The 25,394-nt window shown below is 38.9% G+C and overlaps 1 protein-coding gene across 1 annotated transcript; it reads left to right on the top strand.

The window, feature by feature from the left end:
• Positions 1–579: 579 nt before the first annotated feature.
• On the top strand, positions 580–918 carry LOC122739606 (60S acidic ribosomal protein P1-like; the record flags this gene model as incomplete). The annotated part of the gene is made up of 1 exon (XM_043981276.1): positions 580–918. A coding segment is annotated over exon 1 (339 nt), but the record flags the coding sequence as incomplete, so codon positions are not given.
• Between the last annotated feature and the right edge of the window lie 24,476 nt (positions 919–25,394).

Here is a 25,394-nt window from a genome sequence, read left to right on the forward strand (position 1 = left end):
AAGAAATATCCCATTTGAATTACCTATAGAATGTACAAAAAAATTCAGAATTTGTATATCAATGCACAGACAGGAACCATAAGAGTCATACTACAATACATTATTTTCAGAACTAAAGACTGACCTAAAGCATTGGAGAAATATTAATTGTTCTTGGGTAGATTGAGCCAATATACAAATGACATTACTATCTGAATAATAACTGATAGCATCTTATAACATTTTTAAGATTTGCAAAATACTTTAAATTAATTGACTTCATGTCCTACCAATCAAACTATTAAAAGCTTACTTTATTCAGGGAAAGGAAAATAATCATAGAATTCATCTGAATGTCCATCAACAAATATTGAGAGAAATATTTTCTTTTCTTTTAAAGTGAGAAGGAAGGGGATCAACACTATCAGATCTGAAATTGAACCACAAAGCAATAATCATTAACACAATTGGGTAATTTTCTCTTCAGTTGTCTGTAAGGTGCTCAGTTCTTCAGAAGCTAAGGCTAAAATGGGGTGAATCCTCACTTCAGCCAGTGACTAGCGCCACTACAAACAAGTGTCTCCTCATCCATCTCCCAAAATGGCCATCTCCGAGCTTGCTTGCATCTACTCTGCCCTTATCCCTCATGACGATGAGGTTACAGTCACAGAGGATAAAATTCATGCCCTCATTAAAGCAGCAGGTGGAAATGTTGAACCATTCTGTCCTGGATTATTTGCAAAGGCCCTGAACAACATAAATGTTACAAGTCTCATCTGCAATGTAGGAGTTGGTGGACCTGCCCCAGCAGCTGGTGGTGCTGCCCCTGCTGGAGGTGCTGTTCCTGCTAGCACAGCTGCCCCAGCTGAGGAGAAGAAGAAAGAGGAAGCAACAAAAGAAGAATCTGAAGAGTCTGATGATGACATGGGCTTTGGTCTATTTGACTATTTTTTTTGAAACATTAAATAAAAAGCTTAACTCAAAAAAAAAACAATTGGGTACTAGTAAAAAAATAGAGAGCTCTATCACTGGAACAGATTTTGTTCATAATTAATAAAGACAAATACACCTCATGTTTGAAAACTCCAATACCTTAGATGGACAGCTAGGTGGCACAGTAGCTAGAGCACTGGCCCAAAGTCAGCAAGATTCATGTTCCTTAGTTCAAATCTGGTCTCAGACACAGACTAGCTCTATGACCCTGGGAGAGTAACTTAACCCTGTTTGTCTTAGTTTCCTAATCACTTAAAATGAACTGGAAAATAAGGTAGCAAAATACCCCAGTATCTTTGCCAAGAAAACCCCAAATGGGGTCACGAAGATTTAGACATGGCAGTAAAACAGCTAAAGAACAATATCCCAGCTACTGGAATAAAGACTCAGTGTTTGACAAAAACAGAAAATGTAAAAATACTCCAGCAGAAATTGGGAATAGACCACCATCTCATACCCTATTTACATTAAAAGATAATGAATAAATGTTACTATGCTATGAGAAATGATTAGATCAATGATTTTAGAGAGAAAAAAAAACTACAGGGAAGACATGCAGAAAATAATGAAGAATGAAAAGAGCAGAACCAAGAGAACATTTTATACACTAACAGCAATGTTGCTCTAAGAATAACTTTAAGTGAATACATTATTTTTTCTATTATAAATGCCCAAATTAAATATACAGGACATATGAAGAAAGATGCTTCCTGCATCAAGAGAAAGAATTGATAAAATAGGAGTATGTATATAATAATTATACATATATATGTATATTTGCTTGTTTCATTCCATAAACTAAAAATAAAATAACATTTACATTAAAAAGAGAGAAAAAAGGAAGAGATTCTCTTTCCAATCTATGAATAAGGAAAAGTTCATGACCAAACAAGGGATAGAGAAGATCAAAGAAAATAAAGTTGGCACAGTGGATAAAGTACCAGCCCTGGATTCAAGAGGACCTGAGTTCAAATTCAGCCTCAGACACTTGATACTTACTAACTGCGTGACCCTGGATAAGTCACCTAACCCTCATTGCCCCACACAAAAAATAAAATTAAATAATAAAAATTAAAATAAATAATTCCACATCTTTCCATGTTTTTCTAAATGAGCAAGTTGATCATTTCCTACACCACAGCCATATTCTGACCCAATCACATCCTGTCTAAGAAATTATTTATGGAAGTTTGTTTTCCCCCAAATTTTCTGCATTCCTTCTCTTCTTGGCTACATAGGTTTTATTTATATAAGAAAATTTTTATTTAAAATAATCAACATTATCCATTTTACACTTAATTCTCTCATATTAAAATATAATTAAAAATTTGATACTGCTGAGTATAGTCCTTTTACATCATATTCCCTGATTTATTTGAAATTCCTGAACTTTTTTCTTTGAAAGGAAATTTGTTATTATTTTTTCTAACTCAGTAAGACAATTTTTAGTAATTTAATTGGTATGGCATTAAATAGAATAATTAAGTAAAATTGTGATTTTTTATTACATTGGTTTTACCTACCCATGAACAATAAATATTACATCAATGATGTAGATGTGACTTTATTTGTATAAAAAGTATTTTATATTTATTGTCATATAGTTCCTACTTCTGTTTTGGCAGGTATTCAGACATTTTATACTGTTTATTTTAAGTAGTCTAAAATAATATAGAATAATATTCTTGACACATAGCGCAGCTTACCTATTTTTCTCTTTTGGTTAAGTCTATTTTATCTTCAACTTTGTCTGAGTTCATTTTTGCCACTCCTGCTTTTTAAATAATAAATTCTACTCCTACCCTTTACTTTGTCTTTTTCCATATCTTTCATTTGTATTGTGTTCCCAATATATTGTTGAATTCAAATTTTAAATCTGCTAGCCATTTCAATTTTATGGGTAAATTCATCCCATTCACAGTCTAAACTATAATTACTTGGGGGGGGGGAAGAGCCAAAATGCCAGAGGAAAGGCTGTAACTTTCTTTTTCTTTTTCTTTTTTTTTTTTTTTTGCAGGGCAAGTGGAGTTAAATGACTTGCCCAGGGTCACACAGCTAGTAAGTATTAAGTGTTTGAGGCCAGATTTGAACTCAGTTCCTCCTGAATTCAGGCCCGGTGCTCTATCCTCTGTGCCACCTAGCTGCCCCAGGCTGTAAATTTCAATGCCCCTGACACAATTCATCCATATACCTTTAAAAAAAAATGACATAAGACAATTCTTAGAGCAGCAAATCCACAAAAGAAGAGAGTGAGATAATTTTTCCAGTCAAAGATTGCCTAAAAGGGTGACAGGGAAGGTCTTCTGTACCAGGGTGAGAGACGAGTGCAGCAGCCATGCCCTGCAGATCCAGCCCCACGTAGCCCATATCTCCAAAGACTCAAAATCATCAGCATCAGCTGATTGAAAGAAGCTACCATCACCTACTGAAAGAGATTCCAAAATGAAAACTTCCAGGAATATTATAGTAAAATTTCAGAGTTCTAAGGCCAAGAAGAAAATATTGCAAGCAACTAGGAAGAAAAAAAAAATCAAGTACTGTGGAGCTACAGTCAGGATAACACAAGATCTAGCGGGTTCTCCATTAATGGAGCAGAGGGCATGAAATATGATATTCTGGAGGGCAAAGGAACTGGGATTGTAACCAGGAATCACCTATCCAGAAAAACTGTGTGTAATCTTTCAGAGGAAAAAATGGGACTTCAATGAAAAAAAAGGCCTTTCAGGCATTTGTGAGGAAAAGACCTAAAATGAATAGAAAATTTGGCTTTCAAATACAAGACCCTAGAGAAGCATAAAAAGGTATACAGGTAAAAGAAATCATGAGGGATGTTAAAAGGTTAAACTGTAAATTCGTACATGGGAAGATGATACTTCTAACTCATAAGAACTCTCTCAGTATTAGGTCAGGTGAAAAGAATATACTTAGAGGGCACAGGTGTGAATTGAATATTGAGGGGATTATATCTGTAAAGCACTTGTTTTTGTTTATACAATTTTTGTAGGGCAGGAAGGATGGGCAGAAAGTAATTATTGTTTCTGAATACAGATTGAAGTATACATACTTTTGATTATTTCCTCTTTCTAAAGTTGTTTTGTCTATTTTATTTCACAACCTGACTAATGTGGAGATGTTTTGCATGACTGCACAAGTATAACTTATATTGAATTGCTTGGTTTCTTAGGGGAGAGCAGAGAGGGTGAAAGGAAGAAAATTTGAAAACAAAGTTTTAAAAATTCAATGTGAAAAATGTTGGTTATTTGTACATATAACAGGGAAAATGCTAAATAAATAAATAAATTTGAAAATATGTAAAAAATTACTTGTATATTTTTCTCCTTCCTATTTTTCCTGAATATCCTTCTCATTCTATTTACTGTATCCCTTCTGACTTTGCTTTATTTCTACTGACTACCTTGCCCTCCTATTCCTTAACCTTCCCATACCTCTGAGTCCCTTATCCTTTACCCCAGCCCAATCTCCTCAACTACTTAATCTTTCTGAATTTAGAAGACTTTTATACCCTTCTAGATATGTATGTTGTTCCCTCTTTAACCCATTCCTATTGAGAATAAGATTTCAGAACTACCCTCACATTAGTTTCTTTTTGTATTATTTTTCCTTTTATGCCTTATTTGTATGAAATAAGTGGTCCTTTTTATCTCACCCTACACAGGTGTTTTTTTTAAGAATCAGTGAAATTTGAAACTAGAAATCTTATAAAAACAAATGTTGACATGTTGATTATCATTGTACATATATAACCTATATCAGATTATTTACTGTCTTGGGGAGGGGGCAGGGAGGAAGAAAAATTTGAAACTAAAAATCTTACAAAAAGGATCAATGAGGGAAGTTATATAGAGATAGACTAGAAGGCCCAGGACAGAGCCTTGGTACTCAACCAAAGAGAAAGGGCCTGCTATGATGAGTCAGTAAAGGAAATGGAGAAGGATGGTAGGAAAACATTGAGATGGTAGGAAAACAAAGAGAACGTGGAATAAAATAAACCCCAGAAGCTGTAAGCTGATCCAACTATTCTGGAAAGTAATTTGGAACCATGCCCAAATGGCTTTAAAACTGTGCCTACCCTTTGACCCAGAAATACCACTAGTAGGTCTGTATTCCAAAGAGATCATAAAAACCAGAAAAGAACCTACTTGTACAAAAATATTCATAGATGCTTTTTTTTTGTGGTAGCAAAGAATTGGAAGTTGAGGGGATGCCCATCAATTGTGGAATAGCTAAACACGTTGTGGTATATGAATGTAATAGAATACTATTATGCTGTAAGAAATGATGAGCTGGAGGATTTCAGAGAAACCCAGAAGGACTTACATGAACTGATGCTGAGTGAGATGAGCAGAACCAAGAGAACATTTTATACAGTATCAACAACATTGTGTGGTGACTAACTCTGATAGACTTAACTCTTGTCAGCAATACAATGATCCAAGACAATGCCATAAGACTTATGGTGGAAAATGCTCTCCACAATCAGAACTATGGAATCTGAATGCAGACTGAAGCATACGATTTTCATTTGTGTTGCTGATTTTTTTTTTTTTTGCTGGGCAATGGGGGTTAAGTGACTTGCCCAGGGTCACACAGCTAGTAAGTGTCAAGTGTCTGAGGCCGAATTTGAACTCAGGTACTCCTGAATCCAGGGCCGGTGCTTTATCCACTGCGCCACCTAGCCGCCCCAAAGTGGACATATTTTAACATGATAGTTATATATAACCAATATAAAATTGCTTGCTGTTTTCCGGAGGGGGAAGGGAAGGGAGGGTGGGAGAAAAATTTGGAACTTGAAAATATCTTTATGTGTAATTGAGAAAAATTAAAAATCAAAAAATAAATTTAAAAAACAGTAGAAAGTAAATGGGGAAAAAAGAAAACTGAGAGAGGAGAGATCATTTAAGATTAGAGGGTCCTGAACAGGGAAAAAATTAAGGGAGGTCAAAATGAATGTGAACTAAGAATAGACAAATTTCACAATTAGCAGCCATTGGTAATTTTGGAGACAGCCCCTTCATATGAGTGATGAAATTGGAGGTCAGATAGCAAGGGATTGAGAATGAGTGAGAGGACAGTATTGAAAGCAATGAATGTAGATAGTTTTATATTTTATCCACACATGAATCCCATTTGTATACTTCACTGTCCTTTTAGTTTAATTTTGAGCCCACTCTTCCCATGAACCTGATTTTATTTGTGGGAAACTGTGCCCCTGATTTTTGGTGGAATATGTCTTCACTAAATGCTATTACTATAATATTTGACTAAATGTCTTTGCTAGAAACTATTTAAATTTGGCTGGCTAATTGTTAGTGCAAAACACTTTGGTGGGAGCTTATAAGTGACAATACTAAAATCCAATCCCCCAGTCTAGAATCCTGAGAGTAATAGTAGTCATCTCTCTGGGGAAGCAATTTGCCAGGAAGTATATATCCTCTAAGTTAAATAATAGAGTAGTCACAAAGAAGTAAGAAAAAGAAGAGCTGAGATATCCAGAAATACATAGGAAATAAAATCCAATAAAGAAGCTGACAATAACGTTAATGATTTCAAGTATCTTTATAACTTCCCAATATTTAGAAAACAAGCAAGGAGAATGTGAAGTGTTAATGCCAAGGGAGAATGGGGGATATTTCAACTTAAAAGTATGCCTGTTACATGTCATATAAATGATCAATAAACATTTATTGGTGCCTAATATGTGTCAGAAGGTTAAAAGAACTGGGATACAAATAAGGGAAATATATTCCCTTCCCTCAAGGAGCTTACAATCTACTGGGGGAAGACAAGACATAAAATATGTGAATGTGGCAATAAAACCAATGAATGACTAGACTAGGAGTGTGGATTGTTATACATTATTCAGAAGAAATGAGATAAATAAAAAGGAGTGAGAGGAGCCCTATATATTAAGAAGGTGATTCCATGTCAAGCAACCCAAGAACTGGAAGGGGAAGCTTGGGAGAGTGTGAGTAAAAGCCAAAGGATGAATGTGCAGGGTTTATCAGGGTTCCTGTGTGCTTTCCTACAGTTTCCTTAGCTATAATTTAGTTGGGATATATGTAAAGTCTTCAACTTTTGGGGAAAAGAGAGAACCATCTATTGAACTGGAAGTGGGTAGAGTCTTGGACAAATAGCAGCTGTTCTAATAAAAAATATCTGGAGGTTTCAATGGGCTGCCAAATCCTCTGAGTGTGATGTGGCTGGCCAAAATGTCAAAAGATATAGGAATGTATTAAGAAAGACAAAGCTTCCCAAAATAGAGAAGTGATGGTCCCATTGGCCTCTTTCCTTGTCAGACCTCAGTGTAAAAAGGGAATCTGACTTAGGATGAATGTTGGCCGACAGCACAGAATCCTGGATGATTAATGTTAGTGAGTCAATAAATATTAAGTGCCTACTGTGTGCTAGGATATCTAAAAAGTACTGAAGATACAATAAAGTGAGAAGATGGTAACTGACTTTAAAGAACTTGCAATCTAAGGGAGAAGAAAATAGATAAAAAGAAGGCAAAAAGCAGAGTGGAGGAATATAAGGAACTGGGGGGGGCAGTCAGAGTTGAAGTGATCTTATTGGAAGGTCAGTTTCTGTATACAATGTTGAAGTACAGGTGAGTAGCCAGATGGGAAATGGATAATGGCTGTTCAGGATAGGAAGCTCTAAGCCTTTTTCTTTTGCCCAGGACCAGAACTTATTGTTTCATTTGTCCTTCATTCTCAAAGAAGATCATAACATTGGAGTGATGCCATGACTTGCAGTGAATCAGATTTAAATGAGGGAGGGCTGTGCAAAGTCACCAACCTCAGTCTCTCCTTCAGTGCCATTTGGTACAGCGGGAAGATATGGAGAGGACCAGAGCAATAGAATGGAGGAACCAGGACAGATTTCCTGGGGTCACAAAAGTCAGAACTACAAGAAATCCCTAATACTTTTAGTTTAGCTCCTTCATTTTATGGATGAGGAAGCTACAGGCATAAGAGAGGCTGTTGTTCTTGTCTAGTGTCAGAGGAATATATATCAGAGCTGGGTTTTGGACCTAGCTTCTCTTTCTCAAAAAGTAGGGACCCTTACACACCTCCCCTACAACACACTATAAAGTCAAAAATGTGGACAAGGGGATTAAAGGTGACTTCCTGCCCTCTCCTCCCAAGAAATACAAGTGATTTTCAGGAATAAAAGATAAAAAAATGCCTTCTCCACTACAGTAGTAGCCTGTACTAGACTAAGGGGTTTCTAGATAGTGTGATGATTAAAAATTTGAGGTATAGTTTCTGGGTAATTTGATTATTGTATTAATATAACTGGCAGGTTATTATTAAAAGTTTGGTCATTTGATTGTCTCTCTCAGACCAAAAAAACATCATGGTGTATGTGTGTCTGTGGGTTATAGTTTGTATGCCTTTCCAAACAGCTGGTCATCTATCAGATAACAATCAAAATTGGACAAAATAATTGGAGATGGCTATACCAGAACAGGTTTAAGCTATCAATTCAGATTTTTTTCAGGGTGTGGGGGGTGAGTCATCCTTGAACAGAGAAATTATCTCTACTCAGATCACCCCTACCTTCAGCTCTCTAGAAAAAAAAAAAAATCTGCCTCCTTCCAAACCCAAGCAGAACACAATGAACCTCCCCACCCTAGATTAAATTCCTTGCATGGTTTAATGAAGACTGACCAAAGATAACATGGGTTAATGCAATCATATTATTAAGGAGAAAGTGGACCTTGAAAAATAAAACCTTTGGAAGAAGGGAGGGAGTTCTAACTCTCCCCAATATACTAGTTATAAAAATCATTTCTCACAATAGGTCCAACCAAGCTCCCTGTAGCCCTAGAAATGTCTCCTTTCCAGACCACAGGACACCTCTCAGCTTTTCCCTAATGGGGCCTAGTTTTCCTGAAAATACTGATGGCAGTGAGTGCATCAGGCACATTTGGCATAATTCTGGTTTTGCAGTAAGGAAGGAAGATGAACCAGGCTTCTCTAAGAAGTAAAGTATATTCCAAGATTAAAGCCGCATGCACATTAGGGAGGCTTCATTCCACTTTGGAACATTGAATTTTGAAGCTTTATTTTTGCCATCTATATTAGCAAGCCATTTGGGGAATTCTTGTCTATTTTCAACTTTCACATCATAAAATATAAAGCTGGCTCAAATCTCAAAGGCATGGAAGGGTACGGGAGTCATATGACATCTGCTAATGGAAATGCCCTGAAAACACAACGATTCCTTAAAAACAATAGGCCGTCAGGGGATGCAATGATATGCCTGCTTTATAAACAAGTTGCCTATGGCAATTATTAGCCTTTTTGAGCTAAGCAATATACAGGGCTGTGCATTCTGTGTGAATCTGGGAAAACCATTAGAGGGCTTTAACCTCACTCTTAGAATAAGCAGCACTGACTCCAAATTTCAAAACATACAAATTTCTACAATTATGGTGACAATTCATCTTCTCTTCCAATAGGGAAAAACTCAGATGCCCAGCTGTTGGATAGAAAAAAAGCCATCTTCATTTATATCGCCACCATCTGGACAATTAAAACCTCAGGCTGCAACACTATGCATGAGGGGAAAAGGTGGAGTAAACCGTGGCTGTATTCTCTGTATGGACATCCAGGAGTTGCCTATAGGCCGATAAAACCTGGAATCACTGGATTGTTGAGCTCAAGTCAGGTGGCAGTTCATAGTGTTCACCTTCTTTATTTGATACATGTAGAAACTCAGGTGGTGAGGAAAAGATGTTTCTAACCACAAAGCTAATCAGTGGGAGGGTGAATCCTACAGATGAGACTTTCTGTCTCTTATCCTATATTTTTTCCACTATATTACAATGTCTCACATATCACACTCCCTATTGTCTTATCATACCTCACTGCTGACATGGGCAGATGTCTCTTTTTTTAGAATATAAGATCCTTGAGAGCAAGAGTTGTTTTATTTTTTTGTATTCATATCACTGTTACCTTGCACTTAATAAACATTTGATAAATGGTTGGCATTTGGTTGGTTGATCCTTCATGGTAGGGGAGGGGAGAAACCCTTCATGAGTTTCAAAGTTTAATCTCTTTGTTATAACTGACATTAGTGTTTGCTTCCTGCCCTAAGACAGACATCTATAGCACATCTCCTATGTTTACCACCTCCCCCAACAATTGACCATTCTATTCCTTCTTCCTCAAAATATGACTCACACATTTAAATGATTGGAAAGAGGCCATTGAAACAAAAGAAAACAAAGCAAAGCAAAACATAACAAATGGATCAAGTACCAAAACGGTAAGGAAGAAAAATGACTAACTAGTTGATCCTCAATAAAAGAAAAAAGATAAAATAGTAAGAGAGTTCCTTCCTGAGCTTGGTGAGTTTGAGTCATCAGACACAGTTAGCTGCAGCCTTGAGTACTGAGATTCTTGTCCTTGAAAGATCTTGAGAAATGAGGGTGGGGGCAGCTAGATGGCACAGTGCATGGAGCACCGCCCCTGGATTCAGGAGTACCTGAGTTCAAAGCCGGCCTCAGCCACTTAACACTTACTAGCTGTGTTACTCTGGGCAATTGCCTCACTAAAAAAAAAAATAAAATAAAATAAAAAAGAGAGAGAGAGAGAGAGAGAGAGAGAAATGAGGGTGGTACTTATGCAGGAGCAGAGAAAGTCAAGTGTAATTCTAGGCTTCAGACTAGAGAATGAAATCTACAGTAGTCCAGGTCAGCTTTGACTTTGTTTTTTAGGGAAAAGAAAGAATCTTGGCCTATAAAAGACCAAGAAAAAGAAAAAGCCAAGAACCACCGTGGCATTATGAAGAACAGGTCTTGTTGTTTGTCCTTCCTTCTTGAAGACCATAACACTGGGGTGATGTCATGACTTGCAGTAAATTGGATTTAAGTGAGGGAGTGTTGTCCAAGGTCACCAACATTACTCTTTCCTCTCCAGCCATCTGGGTCTAGTGGCAAGATATACATCTGGATGACTGAGGATGACCCTGGATGATTGCTTTTTAGGCAACTGGGGTTATCTGACTAGCCCAGGATCACACAGCTAGTAAGCATCGGAGGTGAGATTTGAACTCAAGTCTTTCCAACTTCAGGGTCAGTGCTCTATTCATTGCACCATCTAGTTTCTCTAATAGATCCTGTTGGAATGGGAATGAGAACAGTTTAAATAATGAACTTTCAGTTCCCAACGGGGCAAGGTGTGGGGATTCCACTATTATTGTAGGTCAGGAATGTCTAGTCTTAAAGACTTGCTTAGAGTAGTGGGGACAAATTGTCTATAAAAATATGGGCCACTAAACTGTACCATGCAGCTTCACATTTGGCTTAAAAAACACACATTAGAATTATCTATGTTTTGTATTTATTTGTTTTGTTACTTATTTTCCAATTACATTTTAATCTGTATCAGACCCACTCTGGAGTGTCAACCTCTGACGTAGAGAAGTTGAAAGGTGAAGTGATTTGCCATGGCTCACACAACCAGTCTATGGCAGAGGCAAGACTTGAACTTGGGTCTTCCTGCATTTGAGGCCAGCTTTCTACCTTTTATAAAAATGCTAGGTGGTACCATGGTGGATATAGTGCCATGTCTGTAATCAGGAAGACTCATCTTCCTGAGTTCAAATCTGACCTCAGACATTGACTAGTTATGTGACTCTGGGCAAATAACTTAACCCTGTGTGTCTCAGTTTCCTCATTTGTACAATGAGGTGGCAAATCACATCAGTATATTTGCCAAGAAAACCCCAAATGGAGTCATGAAGAGTAAAACATGACTGAAAATGATGGAAAAACATTTATCTCTACTCTATCATGCTATCTGTCCTCTTGTAGAAAAATAATTTTTCCTTTTGTTTTAGCATTATTATGCTGATTGTCTTTTGGATAATATTATCAAACACAGAGTACTAACAGGTAAGTTACTGTTTATAGAGGCTGTAAAATCTCCCTGCCTTTTTTCATGATTATGCTGCCATCACTGAAGAAGTAGAAGTGGGACTTATAGGATGCAGGGGAATTTCATGCTTTTATTTCTTTCATGGGTTTTATCATGATGTCAAGAGAAAGTGCTGAAAGCTTCCAGAAGGTTAGCTAAAGCCCATTGTAAATGGTTAGGAAAATGTGATCAAGAATCTCAGAGAGAGTCAGGCATAGATGAATTGTCATCTGAAAAGTTGGCCAGGGTAGTCACACCAATGAGCTCACAGCTGGAATGTTGCAGAATGTCATTGGCTTCCATTGTAGTCTGATGTTTCAAAAAGACTCTTCAGCTCTTCTTGCAGCAGAAGAACCCCTGAGGGCTAGGTGTTGGCACAATCCATTCTCTTTCTAACTGGTAAAGGTTGGTTGGCCAGAACCAAAAAGTCATTTTAAGTTTTGAAATAATTTGGGAAGGAGATCTTCAGTGGAACAAAAAGAGTTTGCTGTTTGACATTATAATCAATTGCTTAGATAAAGACATAGAAGTTTGGCTTATCAGACTGTTAACTGGCAGGATCCTGAGACGGAAAGCAAATGCATTGGTTGTCGGTGTGAGGATCCCAAGAGTTCCCAGCATGACAAGTCCAATCCAATATACTTAGTAGGGATAAATGCCAAGCATTACAGGGATTTATCATGATCATCATGAGCACCACCACCACCATGATGATTTACTATTATTTACATGATGCTTTAAGGTTTGCAAAAAGCTTTATTCATTTTGTCTTCACAATAATCTTGGGAGGATGTGGCTATTAACTTCACCATTTTAATAGCCCCAACTACAGGAGAAGATAATAGCAGTTCCTAATCGACAGGGGTATTGTGAGGATCAAATGAGATACCTGGCACATAGTTAGGCACTTCATGACTACTTGTTTCCTTTTCCTTTTCTTCCCCATTTTATAGTTGAAGAAACTGAGGCTGAGAGGGATTCAATTAATTTAGGGGATAAATTAACTTAAATTCGCTGTGTGCCAAAGGTCACACAATTAGTAACTGTCTGAGACAAGAATGAAACCCAAGTCTTCCTGATTCCCAATCTTGCTCTCTTTCCATTTGTACTACCTAGCTGACTCAGAATCAACTTCATAAGTACAATATTTGACACATGATTTTGATTAGCAGTTTTCATCTTTTTTTAGAGCCTTCATTTATTGGTAGACAACAAATTAAATATGAGTAAATATATAATCGAGATATAGTAGCCAAGAAAGAAAATGTGATTTTGGGCACCTTTTTCAGAAGGTATGGTGCCTCAGAATAAGGAAGCAAGCATCATAACATGCTCTGTTCTGTTTAAACACTACCCACTGGACTATGTTCAGTTCTGGGTATCATGGTTTAGGAGGGCCACTGATCCAAAGGAAAGTTCCCAAAATGCTTAAGTTCAGTTATATGAGTTTTCTGACATATTAACATTGGTTGAAGAAATTGGGTATACTTAGCTTGGAGAAGAGAAAATTTGGAGAGCACAAAATAATAAAAGCAACATTTATATCATGCCTACTATGTGGCAGATACTGTGCTAAGTATTTTACATTTATTATCTAGTTTGATCCTCATAGCAACCTTGGGATATAGTACTCTCGTGACCCCTATACAACAGTTGGGGAAACTGAGGCAAAGAGGAGTTTAAATGTCTATCCAAGGGTCACACAGATTGGAAGTGTCTGAGGTAGGTTTTGAACTCAGGTCCTCCTGGCCTGAGGCCCGGTCCAACATGCTTTAGTAATAGTAGAAGTAATAGTATCATGTTTACATGATAGTTGTTCTTTAATATTTGAATGATTGCCGTCTGAGACATGGATGATATTTGTTCTATTGGTCTCCATAGGAAGGAGTGGAAGCAAAGGGATTGAGTGCTGGTGCTGGGGGCTTTCCAAATCAGGTGCTTGCACTCAGGCTGAGTTCTTCACTTCTCTCTCACTGGAGCTTCAATTTTGCCCTTGGGGAAGTTCGGCTCTGATATGTGAACTTTTCCCTCATCTTGCGCCTAAGTAGGTCACCGTGCCACATTCTAGCTGTTCTGTGCTGCCATGGGCACCCATTCACTCCTGACAATCCCTCTTCTTCCTACTGCTTTAGAATGTAAGCCTCTTGAGGGCAGGAACTGCATCTTTTGTTTCAATTTGGATCTTCAGGGCAGAGCTTAGTGCCTGCTACCTACTAAGGGCTTAATCCTTGCTTTGGGATTCATTTCATTTCATAGACCATGCAAAGAGGAACATTTCAGCTTATGTGAGATAGACACAAGACCAGATCCAGCAAGAGAACAGTCGAACACAGAAAGCTGGATCTTGGGGATCTTCATCAAAATTGACTTTTCAGGGATGTCATCGGCGGGTGATTTGTGGCTGGTCCTTTGTCCTGTAGGAACAAGGCCACCTCCCAATCAGGTTCTGATCTTATTTAATGACAAGATTCCTGTCTTAAAGGCAATGGGGGTCATATGCTTTGTTTTGATTTGTCACTCTCCCATGTAGGTCTCAGAAGATGCAAAGTGAACCATTTCTCTCCCACCAGCCCCTTGCAGTCCAGGTAAAATCTCCCAATATAATCAGGGCTAGAACACATCTCCAACTCAAGCAATGAGGAAGAAAAACAAAGTTTTACTTCACCTCCCGCTCATTTCTCAAACTCTTGCTCTCTGTCTTCTAACTTTACAACTTATCAGAAATTGGTCTCCCCAAGGTTACCACTATCTTTTAATAACAAAACCCAATGGTCTTTTCTTACAGGGTTGTGGGGGCAAAGAATGGCCACCTTACTAGTTACCAAGGCTCTCAACCTTGGTGTCATCTTCAACTCCTTACTAATCCTCCGTCTCCCCATATATCTAATTGACTGCCAAATCTTGTCATTTCAACCTGAAGAATGTCTCTCAATTATTTCTCTTTCTCTTCACTCTCATAGCCTCTGGCTTTGCACAGGCCCTCATTATTTCATGCCTAGATTACTGCAATAAATTTCTCGTCAGTCTTCCTTCCTTACACCTTTGCCTACTCCAAGCCATCTTCCACTCTGTTGACAAAGGGATTTTCCTAAGTTGTAGATCCAACCATATAACCCTCCCACTCCCCATACAGCATCCGTCAGTGGCTTCATATGATTTCTAGAGTCAAATATAAGATCCTCTATTTGACTCATGTCCCTTCCCAACATAACCCTTTCCTAATTTTCTGGGCTTCTTGTACTTTATTCCCTCCGTGTACTCTCCACTGCACTCCTTTCTATTCCTGACACAGAACACTTCCTCTCCCAATTTCATGTTCTTTTACTGACTCCCTTCCCCGCTCCTCACCTCTACCTTTTGGCCTTCTTTGCTTCCTTCAAGGTAACTCCAATTTTTCCGGCAAGAAAAATTCCCTGTCTTCACCCTCACTCCTTTCCAGTGCTTTCCTTCTGAAACCAGGGCTCCTTTACACCACAGATATACTGCAATCACATCATCTTATGTGTGTTTTCTCACCCACTAGAATATGATCAGCTTTAGGGTGACCATCCTTATGACATAAGGATGATGTAACCACAGCACTTAAGACTCTGACAAAAAAGTAGGTGCTTAATAAATGCTTGGCAACTGACTGAGTTTTTTGGTCTCCTTTCTTCTTTTCCTCTCTGCAGCTTTGGACACTGCTTGCTGCTCCTTCCTGACTGTTCTGGATTCTGATCTTTGCAGGTTCTCCTCCTGATGTTAAAAAACTCACTGACAGTCTCTTCTTCTGATTTATTCTTCATACATTGTCTTCTACCTCTGGCTGTTACCCAGGCTGGGGCCCATTTGTTTTCTCTATACTCTTGATTTCAGTTTCCTCACTCATCAGCTCCCATTTGTTGTCAGTTAATAAATATTTATTAAGTTCATACTGTATGCCAGGTACTGTACAAAGTGCTAGAGATACAAAGAGTGCCTACCCTCAAGAAGTTGTTTGTCTAGAAGGGGAGATAACATGTAAACAGCTATGTACACACAAGCTAGGTATAGGATCATTGGAGATAAGCTGCAGAAGGAAAGCATGAGAATCAGCAGAGAACAGGAATGGTTCCCAGTAGAAGGTGAGATTTTAAATGTTATTTGAAACAAATCAGGGAATTCAAGGTATAGAGATGGGAAGGGGAAGAGTTCCAGTCATGGGAATGTGGGAAGTATGGGACAGCTGGTGAAAATTCCTAGGTTCCAGAGACAGTTTCTTGGTCAAGGAACATAATAAATGAGGCCAGTGTCACTGGCTTAGAGTCTGTGGTTAGGTATGAAGAGTAAGAAGACTGGGCAGGGCAGCTAGGTGGCGCAGTGGATAGAGCACCGGCCTTGGATTCAGGAATACCCGAGTTCAAATCCGGACTCAGACACTTAACACTTACTAGCTGTGTGACCCTGGGCAAGTCACTTAACCCCAATTGCCTCACTAAACAAAACAAAACAAAACAAAACAAAAAAAAAAGAAGAAGACTGGACCACTAGCATTTCTTGAACAGGCTTGGGATAGCTTAGTCAGACCTTCATTTTAAGAAGATGATTTGATAGCTGAGGGAAGGATTGACTAGAGTGGAAAGGTCATTCAGGAGTTAACTCTCAAACCTTTATACATATCCCTCAGCTTCCTCCTGAGCTTCAGTTCCCTAGTATCAAGTGTCTGCTAGTCATCTCCAACTGGATGATCCATAGGTATCTCAAACTCCACCTGACCAAAACAGAAAATATTTTCTAACCAAACCCATCTTTCTTTTGCCCATATTTCTGTCTTCTTGGGTAATTATCATCTTTCTGGTAACCCAAGTTCACAACCTCATGCTTCCCTTTCCTTCACTACTCCCCTCCCCTTTTATATTCAATCAGTTGCCAAGTCTTGCTTATTTTTCCTCAGTGGCATTTCATGCAAACATGGGGGAATATAAACTTTTATTACAATTATTCTGGTGCATACTATTCACACTTATAACCGATAATCTCATATCCATCATGAAAACCACATTCGTTAAGAAGTTCATTAGTCAAAGAGTAATGAGGCTAATCCTCTTGGGGAGAAGAAGAAGCAAAACAACAACACTGAGAAAATTAGGTTAAGCATCACTTTCCAAATAGAAAGTAATGGTCATGTTCTTGTCATCAAGAAGTCAGAAGCCAGAAGCCAGATTAGAGAAGGTTTGGAAGAGAGTGGGAAACGAGAAAATGAAGACAATTTTCTATCATCTTTCACATCATGATTCACCTCAACCAGTTCCCCCTCTCCCAAAACATTTTCTTCTTTAAATTAAACATTGTGAGGACTTTGGTTACCAGGACTGACAATTTAGGGCTTGAGAAGACATTAGAGATTATCTAGTCTAACTCTTACCATTTTAAAGTTGAGGAAACTGAGATACAGAGAGGTTAAGTGACTTTTCCAAGGACACACACAGATTGGAAGCAGAAACCCAGGTTGGGAACTCAATTCTTATGATGTCAAAGCCAATGCTCTTACTGTTAGATTAGCATACATTTGTCCAAATTTTAGATTCTCCCCCCCCCCCAATTTAAGATTCTTAATGAAAGATCCATTCATGGGGAACCTTCCCAAGTCTGAAAGTTCAAGTTGAATATGGTAGCATTTTCTTTTTTTTTTTTCCTCAACAAACATTTATTTTATTTTCCATTTACATGTAAGGGTAGTTTTCCATATTCATTTTTACAAGATTTAGAGCTCCAAATTTTTTCTCCCTCCCTCCCTTTCCTCCCTGCCTCCACAAGATCACAATCAGGTTATATATGTGCAAACCACAAGTGTTCTTTTTTTTTCAGTTCTTTCTATAGGGGTGCATACTAAGCTTCTTCATTAGTTCCTTGGGATTGTCTTGGATCATTGCATGGCTGAGAGTAGTTAAGTCATTCACAATTACTCATTGAACCATACTGCTGTCACTACACACAATGTCCTCTCAGCTCTGCTTGCTTCACTTTATATCAATGTTGATTAGTCTTTCATGGTTTTGGGGGGATCATCCTGTTTGTCATTTCCTGTAGCACAAGTCCATTCCACTACTATCATATAACACAGCTTTTCCCATCATTCCTCAATTGATGGACATTCCCTTGATTCTCAATTCTTAGCCTCCACCAAGAGTTGCTATAAATATTTTTTGTACAATTTTTCCCCTTTTCTCTTTTTCATGATTACTATTGTTAACTGTTTCCCTTCCATCCTATTCCCTTCCCCATGATATTTATCCTATTATCCATCTTCTTTCATCCTATCACTCTTCAAAAGGGATTTGCTTCTGTCAGTCTCCTCCCCCACTCAGCCCTTCCTTCTTTTGCCCCTCTGTCTTTATCCCCTTCCCCTCCTATTTTCCTGAAGGGTTAGAGATATTACTCCACCCAATTGAGTGTGTACATTATTCCCTCCTTGAGCCAATTCTAATGAGATTGAGGTCTTTGAGCCAATTTTTATGAGTGTTAGGTTCATTTACTGCCCAGATTAAATAGATTACTCCACCCAGTTGGGTGTGTCTATTAGTCCCTCCTTGAGGCAGCTCCGAAGAGTTTAAGCTCTTTGAGCCTTATTCTGATGAGTGTAAAATCCATTTACTGCCCTGAACCTTTCCCATCTCTTCCCCCACTCCATAAGCCTTTTCCTGTTACTTTCATATAGGATTTCACTTCTGCCCTCCCCCCTCCCCCAATGAATTCTCTTTATCCCTCAATTTAACCCTAAAGATATTATCATCTAGCTAAGCAACAGAGTGGACAAATCATCACCCCTGGACCCAGGGGAATACCAGCCAAAACCTGGCCTCAGGCACAAGACATTGGCCCACTATATGACCCCAGGTATGTCCCCCAGCTTCATTTTTTTTTTTTATGGTTCTCTAGGGTCTTGTATTTGAAAGTCAAATTTGCCATTCAGTTCAGGTCTTTTCATCACAAATATCTGAAAGTCTTCTTTTTCATTAAAGTCCCATTTTTTCCACTGAAAGGTAATGATGAGTTTTGTTGGGTAGGTGATTCTTGGTTGTAATCCCATTTCCTTTGCCCTTTGGAATATCACATTTCATGCCCTCCGGTCCTTTAATGTAGAAGCTGCTAGACCTTGTGTTATCCTGACTGGGGCTCCACAGTACTTGAATTCTTTCTTTTTGCCAGCTTGTGATATTTTCTCTTTGACCTGAGAGCTCTAGAATTTGGCTCTAATATTCCTAGGAGTTTTCCTTTTGGGATCTCTTTCTGGAGGTGATTGGTGCATTTTTTCAATTTCTATTTTAGCTTCTTCTTCTAGAATTTCAGGGCAATTTTCCCTGAGAATATCTTGGAAGATGGTGTCTAAGCTCTTTCCTTGATCATGGTTTTCAGGTAGACCAATAATTTTCAAATTATCTCTCCTGGACCTATTTTCTAGGTCAGCAGTTTTTCCCAGAAGATATTTCACATTGCCCTCTATTTTTTTATTCATTTGGATTTGCTTTATTGTGTCTTGGTTTCTCATAAAGTCACTGGCTTCCATTTGTTCAATCCTAATTCTTAGGCAATTATTTTCATTAGAGAGCTTTTGTACCTCCTTTTCCATTTGACTTTTCAAGCTGTTGACTTTTTTCTCATGTCTTTCCTGCATCACCCTCATTTCTCTTTCCATTTTTTCCTCTACCTCTCTAATTTTATCTTCAAAGTCCTTTTTGAGCACCTCTATGGCCTGAGACCAATTCGTATTTTTCTTGGAAGCTTTAGATATAGGGGCCCTGATGTTGACATCTTCCTCTGAGTGTGCCCCTTGTTCTTCCTTGTTACTGAAGAAACTTTCTATGGTCCTCTCCTTTCTCTGTCAGCTCATCTTGCCTTTCTTTTACTAGACTTTTAGCTCCTTAAAGTGGGGCACTGTTTCCAGGCTGCAGTATCCCAAGCTTAAGAAGTCCCAGGTGGTATGATTTAAGGAGAATCAGGTTCTTCCCTCACCTGGCCTGTTTCCTGGTCCTAGATGACCCCAGACCAACTTGCCAATCAACCAGCTTTGTGTGTTGTGGTTGTTAGCTCTGATGAGCCTGGGCCCCTCCCCCACCTGGGCCACTTCTACTGGAGCGTACCCCCTGGTTCTCAGTAGGGGTGTAAAATCCAAGTTCTGCCTTAGCACCAGCATAGACCCCTGTAGTTTCTCCCCTGCCAAGGGCTCAGCCCACTCACAAGACTGTGAGCTTAGTTCCAGACGACACTGGTGCTTCAGCTGATTCAGAGGATCTGGGGGGTCTCCTTCTCTAGTGAGGCCTTCCTGGGACTGGATCTGTGTCAGGGTGACTGTGGGGTTGGGCTCAAATCTTGTATCAGCACAGCAGCTCCCTCCTTCTGATCTTCCAAGCCATTCTTGGTTAGAAGATGATTTTAGAACATTCTTCTGTGAGTTTTTCTTCAAATATGGTAGTATTTTCAAACACTTCCCTGAGGGTTGTAATGATTGGAATGACACCACCTACTGGAGACACTGCAGGAAAACTCCACCATGAGGAGAAGGCACCTGAGGCCATGACATGTGGCTTTTCTTTGGCTTCAGGAAGTGATGTTTCCTGGTGGGAGGAAGAGGGGGCAAGGCTGGCACCCTTGCTCTCTTTCGTGAGGACTCTGGTGGAGAGCGGAGCAAAAGATATGCTCTCCCTTTGATAGAAAAATAAATCTAGGCCTTTCTCTCTTCACCAAATTCTTATTCTCCTTAATAAATGCTTAAAAGTCTAACTCTTGCTAAAGATTATAATTTATTGGCAACCACTCATTAGACATTTTAGACAGACTAGCTAGAATTTTAGCCCCCTACAGAGATTATAGGTAAAGATGATCATCCAACCTAAAGATTCTGGATTTAGAAGTATCATCCATATGAGTATATTTTATCAAGAAAACTAGCCTGCTTCTTTCTTTGGAAACAGCAGATATAGAAAGAAATCCTGCAGAAGATAGAATTTTCTGTTCAAGAAGTAACTTTTTAACTAATGTGTTAATCAATTAAGTTTACATTTCAACAGCAATCAAGTCATATTTCCCTTTAACCCAGGAATATAACTTTTAGACCAATGTCCAAAAAAGATCAAAGAAAGATTAAATTATAGTTGTGTATTGATTTATGTTTTCATAAGTGCAGCTGTATATGGGTAAAGCACATATGCATTCATATAATTGCATTTTTTGTTATAGCAAAGAATTGAAAACTAAGGGAGTGCCTATTGTATATGTACATGACAGAATATTATTGTACCACCAAGAAATGATGAAAGGAACTATTGCAGAGAAACCTGTAAAGATGTGTATAAACAAATTCAGAATGAAGTACACAGAACCAGGAGAAGAATGTATATAACAATAACAGTAAAAAAAATGGATTATCAATCATTATTTCAGATGATGATCTTTTTCATTCCCCAATTTGGGGGTGGGGGGCATGGTGGGAGAGAGAAAACCTCTGGAGAGAAAGGGGATGGACTTAATATGCAGGAGACAAATTTTTGGACATGGTCAATAAATATTGGAATTCGTTTTACTTGATTATTCATATCTGTTACAAGGATTTTGTTTTTCTTTCATTGTTTTCTTACTTCTTCCTTCCCTCTCTACATGTCATTCTTTCTTCTTTCCTTCCTTTCTTTCTTTCTGCTCAGGTTGAGAGGGGTAGTAAGAGGGAGAAAATGAAGTGCTAGTTAATTTGGGGGAAAAGTTTTGTTTATTCCTCTCTTCAAATCTTTAGTAGACATATATACAGAGTCATCAGGGGTATCATTGATGAAAATACGAGAACATGCTCCAGCCTAACAACTCATATACACTCAGTAGTGTTGGTAAATGTTTAACAATTGACTCTCTAAAACAAAAAGAGTTCATATAGAAAACTTTTCAGCTGAATCTGTAGGACTAACACTTTCTCCATCAATTCCTTAGTTCTAATAATCAATAAAATAATAAATCAAACACTCATTTAGGGAATTTGTCCCACACATTCCTGCTCCTACCAAAAATGTAGTAATGCTTTAACAATGGATCCAGCACACACCTCCTCAATGGTAGATGGAGTAAATTGGGATACTCTCTCCAGCTGTAACACCTCTGTGGCCTGCCTGCTGCCATGGACTCCTATTTTGTAGCTCCTTACATAGGGCATAGGACATTCTTCCTCTGGGCTGGGATCATCATTGGGACTTATTGATTTTGTAGAGATGGGAAACACATGAGTAGGGACTAATGAGCTATTAGGAAAAGTGGATTTTTCTACAACTGAATTACCCACAGTATCCTGAGAGTGTTTGAGTTGTAGCTATGTTATGGGAAACCATTATGAGAAACTGGACCTGTGAGTGCAAAGTAAATTAGCAAAAGTAAAATGAAGCGGACACCAAGGATAGAAAACTGAGCCTGAAGTCAGGAAGATGGAAGTTCAAATCTAATGTTCACTAGCTGTATGGCCTTGAGCAATTCACTTAATGTCTCTCAATCTCAGTTTCCTCATCTCTAAAACAGGGCCAATAATGGCAATGACCTTCCAGGGTGGTTGTAAGGATCAAATGGACAGCAAGAGGCAGGCATCAGCATCTATGCAACATGAAGAAACCTGAAGAAAGTCTCCAAAAATACATTCTGGATCCTCTTTAGAGGATTTATAGAAGAAAATGGACAAGTCTGGCAGGAAGGAATGGGATGATTGGATTGCAATCTCATCCACTAACAGAAGTTTTCATGTTGTTGAGATCCTTGATATATCACCGTGTGCAATGAGAAGGATCAATTTGGAGCCAGAAGCTGCTAGGTAATCATAAGGCTCACTACTTCCTGGTTTCACCACATCAGGCAAGTCAATGAAACTTTTCTGAGCTTTGGTTTTCTTTTCTGCAAAATAAGGGGATTTTACTGGACAAGATTGAGGCCCCATTCTGTCTCTAATTCCTATGGTTCTCTGACATTTTCTAGATACACTTACCAAGAGTATCCTCATGCCAGCTTCCCAGGGTTACAGAGATAGACAAAGAGCAGCTGGGGTGCTTGAGGTTGCTTTTTGAGTCTCCTCTGCCTCCTTTGCTGAGTGAATTCTCTGTCTTACTGTGGCTCTGCCTCAGGATTGTTCTTGATTAGTTTCATATGGAAGTTGAATCTTCAGGATGTTCCAAATTATCCACTTGTCTCAAATGTGCTATTTTGCTCCAAACTATGATCTTAGAAGGAGGGAGGGGCTTTGAAATGGCAGGCATGATGATGTTTCCCAGGGTGATATTTGTACAGGGCACATTAGCATACTTCAACATTCTAAGACTTCTCTGCTCTTACTTTTTTTTTTTTTGGTGAGACAATTGGGGTTAAGTGACTTGCCCAGGGCCACACAGCTACACAGCTAGTAAGTGTCAAGCGTCTGAGGCTGGATATGAACACAGGTCCTCCTGAATCCATGGCCAGTGCTCTATCCACTGAACCACCTAGCTGCTCCTCTCCTTTTACTTTTTAATGAACTTTATGCAAAGATTATTTTGCTTTGGGGACTGTGTGTGTGTGTAAGCACAACTACCCAGGACTGGTGAAGCCTTCCCATTTATCAAGTTTGCTGCAGCAGGATTTGGCCCACCCTGGTGGGACTGCCATTGAAGAAGCACCACAGTATCAAAGACGGAATGCTGGGGTCACATATCCAGGTATTTCATGCCCTGTTAGTACTAATTTAAGAATCATCAGGGAGAAAAATGCAAGATGACCTTTATGAGCCATGCATCTTTCATTCCATGCTGTTCATCTTTCATTGGCCACTATCTACATTATCATTAATTGATCAGTTCTTTCCAGGAATGTCTTCCCCTTAAGACTGGCTCATTGGAATGTTAACCCTTCCAGGTCCTGAGTAACACTAGTGGATCTACAGAAGGGAAGTATCTATGGACTCTTGCAGATTAGGAAACAAAACTAAGACAATTGAAAATTGGATCTGGATGTGATCTAAAATGTCAGATACATCAGGTCTCTGGGGTAGACTGCTTGGATTTAGAGGAAGAAGCAGAATCCCCATCCTGGTGAATTACCTTGTTTTCTATTTGAGGATACTGAGGTATAGACGTGTGACATTAGCCATAGAGGCATAGGATTTAGGGCAGCTAGGTGGTTCAGTAAATAGAGTGATGGGCTTAGAATCAAGAAGACTCATCTTTATGAGTTCCAATTCTGCCTCAGACACTTACTAGCTGTGTGACCCTATGCAAGTCACTGAACCCAGTTTGGCTCAGTTTTTTCATCTATAAAGTGAGCTGGAGAAGGAAATAGCAAGTCACTCCAGTGTCTTTACCAAGAAAACTCCTAATTGTGTAACAAAGTCAGACACAACTGAAACAAATGAACAGCAACAAAACCAAAAATGATTCAGGGGAGCCTTAGATTTTGAGCGCCTTGAGCTCAGGGATTTTTCTTTGCCTTTTTCTTTTTCATCCTCAGCACTTAGCACAGTGTTTAGCACACAGTAGGAGCTTCCTAAATATATATCAATTGACCTACTAACTACCTAACTTTAACATTCATTTGGGCCAGAATCCTGGAAAAGACAATTATGATTTAGAACTGGACATAAAGCACAGGGCTCATTTGGGTGAAATTATGATTTGTGAAACCAGGAAACTAGATTGGCCAGATGGGATAGAATTAATTGGATCTTTACAAAGGCTTGGCCATTATAATGGCCAGAAGAGAAATGCTGAAGACAGTGTACAGGGGCAGCAATAGCTTGCTCTGTATTCAGCAAACAGACTCAGTGTTTCCTAGGTGCTGCTAGCTAGGTGTGGTAATAGACAAATAACATGGTGTCCTCGATCATGAGGAGTTGGAAATCACAGAGCAGAGTTTTGATACGCCATAGGTAAGTGTCATGCAGCAGGACCTAAGCTGAGATCAACATTCTCCACAGACTCACCCAGTTCCGACCACTCTCTGTAGCAGGGTCAGAGAGAGGCTGTTTGATGGCAAATGGAACCAATCCAGGCAAGTTCAGCTGGTATGTCACCCATTGACCTCTCTATCTCTTTGTACGTTGAAACATAGTATGGGCTGCCATGTAGCAGAGAGGGGAGAGCACAGTACTGGGAATCAGGGCTAGCAAGTGATCAGTCTTTAGATTGAATAAGAATACAAATGGATGAAAAGTGAAATGGGAGACAGGGCTGCTATTGGCAAAGCAAAAAGATTCTCTGATGCATCTGGAACTCCTTCAAATGGAATCAATGCCAGTCCATTAAGGATCTCTTTGTACCTCATTAAATATTTCATTTCATTTCATTTCATTTCAGCAAACATCGATAATGCCTTTTGCACATACGGTGCAGTTTGTGTGTCTACAGAAATTCCAAAGTGGAAGCAAATGTAGTCCCTGTCCTCTTTCCATAGGGCTTACAGTCTAGGTGAGCAAATGACAAGTACACATGCCTAATGCAAAGTAGAATGAGATTAGCATCAAAG

Source organism: Dromiciops gliroides, chromosome 2, assembly GCF_019393635.1.
Source record: "Dromiciops gliroides isolate mDroGli1 chromosome 2, mDroGli1.pri, whole genome shotgun sequence".
Classification (NCBI taxonomy): domain Eukaryota; kingdom Metazoa; phylum Chordata; class Mammalia; order Microbiotheria; family Microbiotheriidae; genus Dromiciops; species Dromiciops gliroides.